Raw genomic sequence first — 15602 nt, forward strand, 5'->3', positions numbered from 1 at the left:
TTTCGATACATATCTGATAACGTCTCTCATCGTTGAAGTCAGAGTCCGGCTGAACCCGGTTCATGGAAGCTGTTGTGTTGGATTTTTGTAACCAGAGTCTGCTCAGTGACGTTGCGAGGCTTTAACCTCTGCATATTCCACTGAACACAATCATGGTGTCACGGGATCGTTCTTTGAAACATCAAACTACTAATTACAGTGAAAAATGTTTTTTTTTAATTAATTACTTCATCAAGGGCAATGTTCTGTTGGTTTACACAGAGGGGGGCTTTAACTTCCATGTTCTGGTCAAATGTCTACAAAGTCTAAGTTTACTGAACTCCTGGTGGACTGATACGTTTAGCAGCCTAATTCAGATATTTTATTTTGAAGAAAGTATGCTAAAATAAAGTCATGCAAAAGTGTAGAGGTTCAATATTATAAATGTAGCACACATGAATGATAAAAAAAAGTATAAGCCTAAAAATCAGTTTAAAAAAAAGTGTGTGTAGGGGGGGCCTGATTTGGACAAAGACTTCTGACTGCGCCTCTCTCCACATCCTGTGTTCTGTGATACAACTCTAACTATTTGACAGACCGTCCCATTAAAAATGACCAGACCATCCCTTTAACTTCGCGTATACGTGTTCAGCACCTGTATGTCTCAGTGTCCTAAGAAGAAAGCATAGTCTCAAACATAGCTTGCACAAACAATAAAAATGCTAATAAAGGTCAAATAAAACATTAAATAGAACAGGAGTTACAATTCAAAGGCAAGAAAAAAACGTGAAATCTACGTCAATGTGTCGCGTCTTCTGAGGACCAAGGCTCTTGTTACTCGTCACCACATACGGTTGGAGGTCCACACTGGCTCTGAAAAACTTGCGCTGCTCCTCAGACGCGGGCGAAGTAATCCTTAAGTGGTGCGAACAGGTGGCGGATGACGGGGACGCTCCAGGATCTGCCCAGGAGCCTCTGCCTCGCCAGCCGGCTCATGTTGGACACGTCCGTGTAGTGGACGGGGAAGCCAAATACCCTGAGAGCAACCACAACACCAGACAACCACACAGACAGGAAGTAAACATCACAAGGCAAACAAGCGGTACGCTGAAGTCCCCCGTCACTGAGGGCTTTGAAATGTTTGTGGTTTTAGAGATGAAGGTTTCAAGTTTTTAATTTATTTGACAGGGAATGCAAGTTAAAATGTTTTTAGTGCAAAATATTCAAGTGAGCAGAAGTTACCAGAGATAAGGTGCAATGATGGAGCCAGGGGGTGGCCAATGGTGGCCTTGGCCTCAAAAGATTATTTTTTGGCCACCCCAGTCATTGAAGGAAACTATACTTTTAATAACATAAAAACAAAAACGCATTGTTTCCACAAACGATAGGGGTGGTCAGTTTACATACATGTATGTTGGTGACCATTCAGAACTTTGATGAGGCTCCTCACTTATTGTGGCGACCTTTCACATGCTCACAACATGCACAGACGGATAGACAGACTGAGGGTATTTCCACTTCCCCCTCTTGGCTCAGCGACGGGGAACAAAATGCCACGGTGGTATTAAGATCTCAGAACGACGTCTTAGGTGCGATTCTTTTGACATACCTCTCCATCTCAGTGCACCAGAGTATGTCTTCTTTCTCGTTCATGTAGACGGGGAAGTGCTGGTCTTTACCCTGCTTGATAGAATTGGACCTGGTGGTGATGGTCCTCACTTTGCCAAACTTTGAAAAAGTGGATAGAAAGTATTACATCAGTGCAAAACGACAAATGAGACTTTTCATGGCCTGAAAGCAACAAGTCTGAAGTACAGTAATTAGTTTTTATTGCCCACTGATGAAGGCAAACGGACAGTGTTTATGCTTATGTGTGTTTTTTTGTTTGTTAAGCTGTCTGTTAGCAAAATATCTTGGCAATGTACATCTATAACTCACAACCTTTTGGAGTCAACCCAATTCAAGATGACTGCCACAGCCAACTGGAAACACAGTATTGGCTATAACTCAGCCAAGTTTACTGATTTTGAGCTACGACTCGGTGTGGTAGTAGCTGAGCATCATCTTCAATATACACTCCAAGTGCTACACATTGTTTTAGAACCTTTAATAAAACTTTGGCCTTTTGTCCTTTAGCAAAATATCTCATGTTCAACAACTCATTAACGTTTGGTCACCCCAGTTCAACACGGCTGCCACAGCAGAGCAAACGTAGCAAACAGTCAAATGGAGTTATCGAAGTCAATAAAACAAATGAAGCTAAACTGTTGTGTGGAGGGAGACTTCCTCAACAGGAACCTACAGCATGAACACATCCAGCTAAATCTAACCACACAATATCATTTACAAGAGGGTGCAGCTGGTAGAGCTGCCGCCTCTCAGTGAGAAGGTCGCCGGTTCAAATCCTGGCGGGGATTAAATCAGACTTCTGTTAACTTCATGTACCTTCGCTGTTCTGCCGTGCTCCAAACAGTCCTGGAGGTCCAGCTTGTCAGAGCACATGGCTGTCAAAGGCCTGCAGAGAGAAGTGGACCTTTCATGTTTATCTTGTCTTATGTTGCGTCAACATTCACACTTTTATTTTTGTGTTTAGTTTTTTGTTATTGTTGCTTCGTCGCAGTTTTCCCACTGACCTGTTCATCCCGGGAAGGTTACCCCAGAAGTAGCGGGCGCGGTGGGCAGCAGACACCTCCTTAGCATCGATCATCACTGGGTTACACTGGGAGCAGAACAAACAGCAGTCAGACTGAGGGAGGATACGGTACAATGTGGCTGTCAATCAAAGAAAACCATAGACAGGTGAGATTAACGTGGTCAATAAGTTTTTTAATTCTTCAGAACCCAATCACTTTAAGATCTTTTGGGGCCAAAATGCAAAACGGCGACGGAAAGGCACTACATGGAAGCCGATCAAAGCAGCACATTTAAAGTGGAATCGACTTGAAGAGTCACTGTGTTCGGTCCCAGCTCTCCTGCCGTCTCTGATCCTGTTAACCTCGACTCGCTGCAGCCATATCCTACACAGTCTGTTACAGATCTCAGGATGGTTTCAGACTCCGACTTTAAGTTTAATAAACAGATTAACTCTGTTCTGCAGGAAACCTTCTTCCAGTTACAGCAGATAGCTAAGCTCAAGTCCGTGCTGATCAGATCTTTTTACTGTGGTGTATTGTTGTCATGGTTACTGTTTTGTTGTCTGTACTTTATATGTTCTGTCTGGAACAGGTACCTCCTGTAAACGAGTCCCCGTGGCTCAATGAGGCCTGTAGAAATAAAGGTTGAATGAAAAAGAATCTGACCTTGAAGAACTAGTCCTTATTACTACCTGGCTGGACTGTGCCCCTTTCACGTCTCCAGCTCGTCCAAAATGCTGCAGCTCGGCTCTTAACAGGAACTCGTAGGTTTGAGCATTTTACCAGTTTTGTCCTCCCTTCACTGGCTCCCTGCACGTATCAGAATAGATTTTAAAATTCTCCTGCTGACCTTATTGGCCGTGCACCCTCATGTCTCTCTGAGCTACTTCAACTGTATGCGCCTTCTCGGGCGCTGACATCATCTGACCAGCTGCTTTTGGCTATTCCAAAAACACGACTGAAGCTCAGGTGATCAGTCGCAGGTCCTAAACTTTGGAAAAACCTGCCGCCCGACATGAGGCGGGCCACTTCACTTCCTGTTTTTAAATCTCTGCTTTAAACACCGGTTTTCTCTGGCATTTCACACAGTGTGAGCTGATTTAGTCTTCTATTGTTCTCTGTTTTTCTTTTGATGCTTTTAATCAAGTTTTCAGTACTAATCATTACTTTTATTTTTATTTAATCAAATAAAGTACTGCCATAGGTTTTTATTGTTAAGCACTTTGGTAAATGCTGCTGTTTTAAATGTGCTTTATAAATAAAGTTGAGTTGACTTGAAGAGTCAGTGCCCCCCCAGGATCCACGTGATGAGAACAGATTCCCACCACCAGGGGGCATTCATAACCTGGCGTCACCTCATACACAGGCTCAGCTGGTGGGAAAGCATACCTCTAAAAAGCGAGATATGTCCCTCTTGTCACTGACGCCCATGGCCACCACATTCTCAAAGAGCCAGAAGAAAGGCCGGCTGTCCCCCTCCTTGGGCCGAGCCTCGTGAAGCAGCCGGTAAAACTCAAAGAAGAGGCGACCGGTTCCTTCTGTGAGGAGAAAAAACATTAAGGGGCATGACCTAATGACATTCTGGGGCTTTGGACATTTAGACTATTTGGATCCAACGAGTCTACAAAACTTTACAGAATGCTATAAAGCAGGGGTGCCCGATACGTCGATCACGATCGACTGGTCGATCGCATGGCATAAAAAAGACACGTCAGCCTATCATCCATCCTCACTATGAAATGAGTCACTCTGACAGACAGGGCAGCCAATCTGAGTCCTGACCTTTTCCGACACATGGGTTAGCATGCACAAACAACCGCACCAAAAACTACCAAGCTACCGAGTTAGTTAGCCTCCAGTTTATTTCTTCTGATCTAAACTTAAGAAAGGGTATAAAATGAGAGGTGGAGCTGAACCAAGTCAGAAGAAAAAACTATCATTTCCATACGGAATGGGAGGAGGACTTTTTTTTTTTCATGATGTCAGTGCATTTGCCTCATCTGCACGTGTCGTGTACCACTGCTATTTAAAAGAAGGGAAACGTGGAGCGGCATATTCGGACTATTCATAAAAACTACGACGCTGACTTCCTTCTGAAAAGCAAGGTGAGAAAGAAAAAGGTGAAGGAACTAAAATCCCAGTTATCTGGACAGCAGCCATTTTTCTGACAGCTGACCACAACAGCTACCGAAGCATCAGTCCAGGTGAGTCACTTAATTGTTAAGCACGAGAAGTCCTTCCAGGATGGAGATGGTAAAAGAGACAGTTACACAGCGCTGTGAAGCCACGGCCGAGGATTTGACTCAGCTGAATAAGTGTGGACACCCCTGCTATAAAACATAAAGTGAAAGAAGTGGGTTGAACTTACCAAAAAGGCCCTTCCTAGCAGGATTGACTATTGAGAGGTCGTTGCAGGGACTCCCACCGATAACGAGGTCAAAAGGACCCCACTCCTGAATCTGTGCAGGTGTGACAAAGACACAAAGGACACACGATAAATAAACAATGTGGTATAAAACAGCACTGCATTTCTGCAGCTGCCAGGTAAAGAAGTGAAACATCATCCAGATCGTGCGGTCTGCTTACATGTTTGCGTGTGACGTTCCTCACATCGCCAACATACATGATCCGTCCCTGATGCCGGACAATTCCTACCGTGATGGAGTCTTCACACACTTCAGAGGCTACGTAGCGATCCACTTGAATGCCGAGCTCTTTTAAGACCAGGAGTCCTGCACAAGTTGTAGTCAAAGAAAGAATCTCACTGAGGACAGATCCATCACGATTTTATCAAAGATAACCGTGAAACAACGAGTCCAAACAAACAGATTAGAGCTGTTTAACTCAGTGTGTTCGTTAGTTTAACTGACTGAACTGTCCGAGGCGAGTTTGAAAGATCATTTTTAGAAACTGACATGAAAAGAAACTAGGGAATTTACAGTCAATAAAAAGGTTCGAGAGCTGAAAGACTTTAACACACTAAAACCTAAAGGAAGAAAAACATCAAATAAAAGTTAAAGGGAACAAAACTCAAATATAGCAAAAGGCTAAATAAAAGCTAAAAGTAGTAAAAGGGTTGCAAAAGCTAGCAGAATTGTAACTAAAACCTAAAATCTAAAAGTAGGAAAAGCCTAGCTAAAAGCTAAAATTAGCAGAATAGTTGCTAAAAGTTAAAAGGAGCAAAAAGCTAACTAAAAAGATGAGAACTGTAGTGAAAAGCTAAAAGTAGCAAGAGGTTATATGAAAGTTAAAATTATCCAAATTGTAACAAAAAAAATAAAAGTTGCAAAATGCCAGCTAAACATCAAATGTAGCAAAAGTTTAAATAAAAGTTAAAAGTAGTAAAGATCTTGCTAAAGCTAACAGAACTGTCTCTAAAATCAAACAGTAGAAAAAGCCTAGCTAAAAGCTAAAATTAGCTAAATAGACGCTAAATGCTAAAAGTAGTAAATGGCTAGCTAAAAAGATGAGAACTGTAGTGAAAAGCTAAAAGTAGCAAGAGGCTATATGAAAGATAAACATATCTGAATTTTAGCTGAAAGACAAAAGTGGCAAAATGCTAGCTAAAAGTAGCAGAAGGGTAAGTAAAAGTAGCATTAAAAGACAAAAATAGATCAAGTACGCTAAAGCAGATTTCAGAGATTGTTTTTGAACTGAAAAGATCCTAACGTAATTTTATGGGAAACATCCATGACACATATGTTTATAAATAAACGTAACTATTTTGAAAAGTATGAAAAAGGAAAAACACCAAATTGTTGTCACTTCCAGGAGAAGTTTGTTGTGAATTCAGACATAAAGGAGCTTCAACCTGTTGCTATGCCATCAAAGAGCGACAGCACACGGATGGGCTTCCTCCTCTCTGCCATGACGGGGGGGTAAAGCTTTGGTGGATCCTGAAATCCAACGACAGGAAGGAGAAGTGAGAATTAAAAAAATATCCAGGCAAGTCAGGAACTGATGAGTAGATTCAACTACTCACAAAATTTTGGTCGTGGTTATTTGCGAAGAAGTGCTGCAGGCGGCTGGGCCAGTCGGAGCGGCGCTCCAGCAGACCCAACGCGCCCTTTGGACAGCACATGTAGCAGTTCCACGGGTCCTCTTTGATGGCAGCGTGGGCAGCTCCTGGACCAACAAGGAGGTCCACACACTCTACACAGAAGCACCTGAACGCAACACGAGGAGATGTAAAACGTGTTGCATTAAAGCTCCAGTCACGGCGCAGAGGACAGCCAGTGATTTAACAAAAGCATGACATGTAAAGAGTCTAACAAATCACAGATCAGTTTTTAAAACATCTTGACTCTAATTATTAAAGTTAATCCTGTTGAACAGCAAAATATTAAAGCAATCACTGGATGCAATGTCAATAAAACTTCCAGGAAGTCATTTCTGTACAACTACAACTGATAAACATTTGGGTTTGATCTAATTTAAGAATACTGTCACAAACACAAAACTGGCTATATCTCAGTCAGTTCTATAATTAAAATTAGACGTGGTAGTAGCTGAGAGTCATTCACAACACGTACACTGAGCAGGACATTTTATAATATTGCATTGTTTTCAAGTCTTGACCAAAACGACGTGCACTTCTGCAAGGAACGCTCGATCTTTATTTAAAAAATGTACAACTTTTCAAAGCATTTCAGCCACAGTGCACACACGACGGTGTATGATTTATTGATCGTTCAACGCTTTTGACATAGCAACAAAGTGTCTTACGTCTCAAACACTCTGGATTCAGGTCGATGACAGAAACTAAACGGACAGTCTGACACACCCACGACAGCTGTGTCCATTTTAGATTTGTTGTGACAAGTCTACGAGCTTTGACACTCAGGCAAGAGAAATGAGAACCCCTGTGAACACTTTAATGACTCTCATGAATTCTGTTTGTTTTTACTAGAGGAAGCTACGGCAACTCTTCTGGGACAAACAGGTTAACATTAATAACATTGATTTATGACATGGGGGGCACAGCGGCACAGTTGGTAGAGCTGTGGCCTCTCATTGAGATGGTGCTTAGTATATACAGTATAGATGGTAAAAAGAATGCAGTATAACTTTACTGTGTGAACGACTGCAACATTAGTAAAGTAAAAGGCACAATGTAAGTACCAAGACTTCATGCACTCATCAACAAACTGTTAGACTGCAATCTAACAATATTTTGGAGCTGGGGTGATGAGAAGACTACACAACATGCCATGTAGTGGTGGCATGGAGTTTTGTTAAATTATCTTGGGCGGATCAGAAGTTATAGGTGGGATGAGAGAAAGTTTCCTTACAGACGGACAGGGACTACACCATACAACGGGCGTACAATAAAACATAACCCAGTACAGGTTACCTGGCCCTGAACTGGCTGGTGCTAAATTTAGTGGGAAAAACTCACCGGCAGCAGTTGTTGTTTCCACACATGAGCACCTCGCGCCCGCCGCAGCAGATCGTGCAGTACGACTGATAACCATCATCATCATACTGGTATGCACATTCTAGAAAGCAATTCTGCAGAGCACCAAAACAAATCCAGTCAGTTTATTTTACCAGCTCTTCAGTCTCATTTGGATGCAAAACCTTTGTGGGGTTGGTTTTCTGCGTACTTTGCAGCTCTGACACATCCCTCCAGCGAACAGTGGGTGCTCCAGGCTGACGTTCAGGCCTCCACAGGAGATGCAGATATCTGGAGGAAGAGGACTCAGTATTTTTACTGTCGTTATACACATCTATAGTAAAAGGAATCAGCTTTGTTGGTATAAGTACACACACGAGACCAGCCTTTCAGAGCAGGAGGCTGGAGTCATTTCCAACATCAACTCAGATGTTCTGTTGGTGAAATGTTGGTGAAGACAGACGGTTTGAGCTCTGATCACTGATGAGAATGTCTCACCAGCATCACACGCGTGGAAAGAGTTATGAAGTCATAATCTGCAGCAGCTGTCAATCAATTTGTTGAGTGAGATAACACATTTACAAGAATCTATTAAAGAATAATTTCACTATGAATTTATCTTTATTCTTTATCTTGCAGCAGTCCCAGCTGAATGCATGCAGCTCAAAAACTTCACTTTGTTTTCTGATCCAGGTCAAAGCATCATGTTGTGAACATCTGAATTTTAACTCTTTAACTTTATAACTATTCATGTTCCTCAGGAGGGAACATCATCCACATTATTTAACTGCTTAAGAAAATTATTTTAAAATATTTTCCTGTCAAAAACTAGCCAGTCTTTTATAGTCATCTCAACATGAAATAAAAAAATATCTCGTTTAAATGATTTTTATTTTATTTGAATGCTTTAAGGCTTTTTGTTTAAAAACTACGCTACAGTTTTTTTATTGACAAAATATAAATTTTAGGGTAATTTATTTAAAAAAGGGGTATTTTCCTCCATTATTACTCTCTGTGGGTCAACATCCACATCCTCCTCTGTTCTCCAGAGCTCAGAACTGATGCTTGGTTCTGTTGGTCCAGTCAGAGCAGGTCTGGACCCCCTCCTCTGCAGAGTCAGACCTCCTGGAGGGGCTCAGTGCTCTCTTCCTCTTCTAAAACAAATCATGATCACCCTCTTCATCAACAAAGTCCTCACTAACAGACTCGGACTGTTTTTCTCCTTCATGATGCTCTCCTCTGTCTGAGAGGTTCTGACTCCGGATCCGTCCTCCTCTGGGTCTGCAGCTCCGTCTTCTCACGTTCAAAAATTGTCTCTGACAGACCTCTCTGAATTTCTCACAACATTCTTCCTTCTTCATCTTCCACCATTTGGTCTTCTTCTCTGATTTGACTCTTTTTCTCTTCTTCACAACAACAGTCATTCTACACACAACCATCCGATGCTGTCTGGCCACGCCCTCCCCTGCCACAACCTTACAGTCTCCAATCTCCCTCAGGTTTCCTCTTCTACACAGAATGTAGTCGACCTGCGTACTCCTTCCTCCACTCTTATAGGTCACTCTATGCTCCTCCCTCTTTTGGAAACAGGTGTTGACTCCAGCCATTTCCACTCTCTTGGTGAAATCCACCACCATCTGTCCTTCCTGGTTTCTTTCCTTGACACCAAACCTACCCATCACTTCCTCATCCTCTGTTTCCTTCACCAACATGTCCATTCAGGTCTGCTCCCATCACCACTCTCTCCTCCCTGAGAATACTCTCCATCACTTCATCCACATCTTTACAAAATGTATCTTTCTCCTCCACATCACATCCAACATGTGGAGCATAACCACTGACAACATTTAGCATCAGACCTTATACTTCTACCTTCAGACACATCACCCTATCTGACACTCTTTTCACCTCTACTACATTCTTTACCAACTCCTCCTTCAGGACCACCCCTACTCCATTTCTCTTTCTATCCACACCATGGTAAAACAGTTTGAACCCTGCTCCTATGCTGCGAGTCTTGCTGCCCTTCCACTTGGTCTCTTGGACACATAAAACATCTACCTTCCTTCTCAGCATCATGTCAGCCAGCTCTCTACCGTTGCCTGTCATTGTCCCCACATTTAGAGTTGCAGCCCTCAGTCCTACATGCTTGAGTTCCCTCTTCTCCTTTGTCTCCTGACCAAATGTAATGTTTATGTTTATTTTCTTGATCGAGAGAGCCTCTTTACTCCAACTGGATACGTTGTTAACATGTTTATCCAGGTGCATGTTTTGAAGCATACAAGTCATTTGCAGCCTGGTCTGGCTGGTTCTTTCTCCAGCAGACAGCCATGAGGAGCAGCCTGACAGGACAGGAAGCGCTAGCTACAATTCTGCGGTCCTGAGGAGAGCGAGCAGGATGAGGAAGATGTTAGTACCAGTGAAGAGTCCTCTGAGGGGGATCACGGGAGGAATTCATGCCAATTACAGAGAAGCCAAATATTCCACTTTGCACCTCATTTTTGAAAAACAAAACAAAACAAAAACAATGAAAGAAATAATAAAAAAAAAATCAACTTTATTTCTGTAAAGTTTAAAGTTACTGAAAAGATGGGAAGAAGTGGAAATAAAAAAAATATATAATATACATCATATTTTTATTGGATTTTCATATGCGGGCCCATTTTGTGCCCAAAGGTGTTAAATGTGTAGTGATTTTTAAGGTGCCTCAAGGGTTAACTCTAATTCCTGTGGATGGGTGAATGAATCCTGATAAAAACTCAGAGGAAACAGCACTTACCCTCAATACTTCGGGATTTTTGTCTCACTTCATAAACCAGCCGCTCTGAAAATAAAATCAAATAAAATGTGCATAATGTTTTGAAGGTTTGACCAAAGTGGCTCCAACTTGTCAACATGAGATGATCTAATTCTAAAGGTGGCGTGCAAGGAGCATCTCGGACCGATCTGCTCACCTCGTGTTCGTTCGTCAACGATCTCCTTGACCTTGGGTTTTTCCACGGTGTTCTTGCGAGGCTTTTTGGCTGGAGGAGGCGTGTAGGCTGCGGCTTCTGGTTCAACCCACATCTCAGGGTAAACCTCTGAGTTACGCTCCTCTGGGGCACGCAAGCGAATAAAATTAAAACAATGACTCTGAATTATTCATTGGTAATATGAGACACGACACACGATACGTATAAAGTCAAAGATCAAACCTCTACGTACCCTCTGCTGGCTCGAGGCCTCTGGGTCCAGTGGGCTGAAACCCGGTCATCGCCCACTCGATCATCTGCTTGTTCAACATTTCCACTGATTTGGAGGTTTCTGTCTCGTCACTGTCGGGGCACGTCATAAAAGTTTTTCCTGCTCGGCTGCTGGCCACCTGCAAACATTTACTTTTGAAGTCAGTCTCATTTTTGAAGTCTACTAAAGCTTAGCAACTTTAGCAAACACAAAAACGTTAACTCATAATTAGCTCTACAGTCTGACAAGAACAAAGACGACCAGTTTGTTCACAACTATTATGGTCACATACAAACAGGGCTGCTTACATCGACTGTCAAAATTTTAAGCTAAGATCTAGTACAGGCACCCTCAAATGGCGGGTCTAGGCCTGAATCCGGACCGAGTGATGGTTCTGTCTGGACCCGTGCTCGATCTGATAAATTCAGGAAAACAGATCATTTTTATGGATCATTTTTCCAGTGATAGACAGTTTAGACGCAGAGCCCAGCAGAGACGGGGAGGTGCGTTTTGGAGGTTACCTCTACTCCAGGTATTACAGTAATAGCTTCACTCAGATGAACCAATCAAATCTTTTGTTTTCAATTCAAAAATACTTTATTAACCAGAGGGAAACTAAGTGTTGTCATAGCTCATCAACCTGGTTTCATTCAAGAGTTGTTAGATGCTGATAGCTGTGGGCAGGTCAGGTACTCGAGCACCGCCTCCAGGTTGATGGGAATTCATCCGCGGCGTCTCCTTTTCAACTCATTTGGGATTTGGGGCTGTAGTTGATGTATTTGAGCTTTTGAGATGTTAATCAGCTGCTCCAGAGTAAATAATCATCCCAGCACGGATAATTTCCCTGCGCGGCCGGTGCAGCGAGCTCACCAGCTAAATAAATAATTAAGGTTTTTGCTAGTTTTATGTGCCAAGCTGGTTTATCTTTAAAATCATATTTACCAGACTGACAGACTGCCTTAAATAAGATTCAGTTTTAAAGATTTCAGTTCGCGTAGTGAACAGTTGAGAAGAGCTCGAACACACACGCATTTATTTAAGGAATATTGGGCATATATTTTATTCATCAAGAATGCTTTGAACATTTTTTCAAACAATGTCTTGATTGCAAAATATCACTAGAATCTATAAACTGTAATAAAAAAGCACCTACATGGTGTTTTGAGTGAACCACAGCATTAACTCACCTGCAACACTTCATAGATTGCTTTTTTGTACATAGGCTGTTTGTTGTAAGTTGGTTGGTGAAAGGCATTATTAAAGGAACTTAAAGGCATAAGCTTCTCCACACAGACCTGGGAAAACAAACAAACAAACAAACAAACAAAAGTATAATTTTTGCAATGAAATGTTTGGATGTTAAAAATGTTAAAGACAGCAATCAGTTTAGCAAATAAACAACAAAAAAAGTGAATTACAAACCTGCTCAAACTAAATTGGCAGGAAAACTTGACAGAAATATTAATGTTGGCTTTGAACACTCACCACTGAGAACTTTCCATCTCCAAACCACATGACCCATCTGGTTCCCTCAGCAGCTCTGCTCCGGCCCGTCATCCACCAGGACACGATTCGACCCGGCCACCAGGAGAATCCTCGCAGCTTCCCCCAAACCAGATCGCCAATGTCAAAACCACGACCGTCCTGCAGCCAAAAGAACACCAAGAGTCTTTGGATTAAATGTTAGGGTATCGGGGTTTTTCAAAATAAGATTGGACATGACACACAATCGGCTGATTGATGGATGGAACTTTTAGCACCTCCTGCACCTTTGTGCAGCCCATACTGCAGGATAAACTTCCTGCTGCAGCTGATCAGCTGATCTCTGTGCAGAACGTGCAAAGTGGGCGTGGCCAAGAGCACTTGCAGGTGGTTAGAGTGCAGCTGAGGCAGAGAGAGGGAAATCATGACATTCTGTATATCTCTAATAGTGAAGCTGCAGATCAAAAATTCACAAGTGCTGGCCCACTCTGATGGCTGACCTGGACTCGTACTACAGAACCATGCTGTTAAAACCTGTGCAAAATGTTCTTTGGACCGTCTTAAATAGACAGGGTCTTCCTGAAATCCAGGTAATGTCCGTTAATGTTCATCATACCTCCAGTAAGACTGGAGACTGACATCTTTTTTCCCACAGAATTAAAAAAGTGAGTTGTGAAACGATTAAACCGCTCCTAAAGTTTATAAATTTAAAGGTGTCTACCCTAATTGATAAGAATTAATATCCACTCAGGGGCAGCTGTGGCTGAGTGGTTAGAGCAGTCGTCCCCCAGTGGGAGAGTTGGGGGTTCGATTCCACAAGCAGTCACATACTGAAGTGTCCCTGGGCAAGACACTGAACCCCTCATTATCTCCAATGCGTGTCCCATCGGTGTCTGAACGTGATAAAGCTCCGATTAGTCTTTATAAATATATAGTAAAGTGCTGTATGAGTGTGTGTTGGAGGTAAATGAGGACACAGGTTGTTGTAAAGAGCTTTGAGTATCTTGAGTAAATAGAAAGGAGCTAAATAAGTACAGTACTCTAAACTATTTGTTCTTATAGTGAAGAACTCGTTGTGAAACCCTGTCGGCTTACAACGATACACAAACGGGTAAATCGTGGGCACAATGATCTTACCTCGTACTCGGGCTCAGTGTCTGCAGACTTCGGGGACGCTTTGTCCTCTCCGACGGTGCCGGGCTCCGGGGTGGTTGCCACAGTGGGGGAGGCTGGGTCAGTAGGCTGCTGTTGCTGCTGAGGAGGCTGCAGATGTTGCTGCAGATGTTGCTGCAGCTGCGGCAGAGACGACTGTTGAATCTGAGGCTGCGACAGAGACGGACTGTGCTGAGGCTTCGAAGGCTGTGGGTGTTTGATTATCGAGACGTTCTCGCTCTGAGGCCCGGTTGTGTTCTCGTTGTCCTTCATGATGTTCATCGCTGACGTTAGCTTCGCCTTTTTCTCTGCCTGAAACAAAACCAAGTGAGAACTCAAGTGAGGACGGGTCTTTTACACATGATGCTACAGGCACCGAGTGTTTTTATCTCACTGTGATGGATCGTTGGAGCTAGATGGTGATTCACATTTGTGAGTCTCCAAAGTGTCTCGAAACATTTGTGGGCGCTCTCAACGTCCTCACATCAGTTTCACCAGCGCACAGTCTAGACATTTGAATATTAAACACGTTCCCAAAAGCTGTGAGACTAGTTCATATTTTAAAATTGTTGAGTTGTTGAAGACATCTCATATTAGTTTCCACGATTTTAGATATTTATTAATAAACTAGAAAATTTCAGAAGAAATTCTAAAAGGTGCCGATGAAGCTGCTGCCAAAAATGTCAACACGACTATGAAAAAGTTGGGGGCCGAGACGGGGTAGAGACAGGGCAGCCGACTTGGGACCAGAAAGTCACGGTTCGACTCCCAGCCATGCCCACATCACCCAATCCCTAACTGCTTCCCGGGCGCCAACATAGCTGCCCACTGCTCCACCTGGCTGTAACTCAGGTGTGAAGGTTTAAGTGCAGATAACTATCAGGCCTCTAAGAGAACTGGGTACAGAAAGACATGCAGTTCAAAAGTCTTCCTCTCTGATGGTATGGGGGTGCATTTGTACCGTCATGGGCAGCCAAATAATCTGGAAAGACACCAACAGTTCAGAAAAATAGATTCAAGTTTTAGAGCATGCTCTTCCATCCAGACGTCTTTTTCAGTGACGGCTCTGCAGACGATGCTAAACCTTTGACTACATCAGCCCTTTGGTTGGCCTTGCTGCTGTTTTAAGTGTTTTATAAATAAAGTGGTGTGGTATCTATGATACTAGCATGGCTTCAGAGTAGGAGTCCAGGTGTTGAACTGGTCAGCTTGCAGTCCAGAACTCCCATCAGAAAATATTTGGCACATCGTAAAATGAAAACTCTGGCTAAAACGACCCAGGACTGTTGAACATGCAAATTCCAATACCAGTTGAGAATGGGACGATGTTTCCCTCCAAAACCTCCAGTAACGGGTCTCCTCAGCTCCTGGGTGTTTGTTAAAAGAAGAGGAAATGCTTCGCAGCGGCAGAGTAACTGATCCAGACGAGTGGAGGGAGCGATTATTTGTTTTCCATGACCAGGCGCAATGACGGAGCCAGAGGGTGGCCACTGGTGACCTTGGCCTCCATAGATTAATGATTGGCCACCCCAGTCACTTCAGGAAACTATACTTTTATAAAAGCTAAAAAGCAGTTTCCTCAAACGATGGCGTGGTCGATTGGCCTTCCTGGATTTTTCATCGCAATCCAGTTTTTGAAAGGAACCTTTCTTACATCTTCATGTACCCACATAACAAAACTGAAGCATCATATTATGCTCACAACATGCGCAGACGAATGCACGGAGGGTATTTTCCAA

General features: G+C 42.9%; 1 protein-coding gene across 1 annotated transcript in view; it reads right to left on the reverse strand.

Moving 5' to 3' along the window:
* Positions 1-780: 780 nt before the first annotated feature.
* The window catches only part of dnmt3ab (DNA (cytosine-5-)-methyltransferase 3 alpha b), a 47996-nt gene continuing 33174 nt past the window's right edge, over positions 781-15602 (reverse strand). Inside the window, exons 7-23 of the mRNA XM_037695221.1 lie at positions 13849-14175; positions 12715-12873; positions 12417-12524; positions 11212-11368; positions 10962-11102; positions 10787-10831; positions 8219-8298; positions 8011-8123; positions 6595-6778; positions 6424-6508; positions 5199-5344; positions 4981-5071; positions 4002-4150; positions 2613-2698; positions 2425-2494; positions 1589-1707; positions 781-1015 (exon numbers count right to left, since the gene is read on the reverse strand). Coding sequence (XP_037551149.1) covers positions 874-1015; positions 1589-1707; positions 2425-2494; positions 2613-2698; positions 4002-4150; positions 4981-5071; positions 5199-5344; positions 6424-6508; positions 6595-6778; positions 8011-8123; positions 8219-8298; positions 10787-10831; positions 10962-11102; positions 11212-11368; positions 12417-12524; positions 12715-12873; positions 13849-14175 — 2202 coding nt within the window. The 3' untranslated portion in view covers positions 781-873. The remainder of the gene's footprint in view (positions 1016-1588; positions 1708-2424; positions 2495-2612; positions 2699-4001; positions 4151-4980; positions 5072-5198; positions 5345-6423; positions 6509-6594; positions 6779-8010; positions 8124-8218; positions 8299-10786; positions 10832-10961; positions 11103-11211; positions 11369-12416; positions 12525-12714; positions 12874-13848; positions 14176-15602) is intronic.

The sequence above is a fragment of the Nematolebias whitei genome, chromosome 21, assembly GCF_014905685.2.
Source record: "Nematolebias whitei isolate Nwh7 chromosome 21, NemWhi1, whole genome shotgun sequence".
NCBI classification, from domain to species: Eukaryota; Metazoa; Chordata; class Actinopteri; order Cyprinodontiformes; family Rivulidae; genus Nematolebias; species Nematolebias whitei.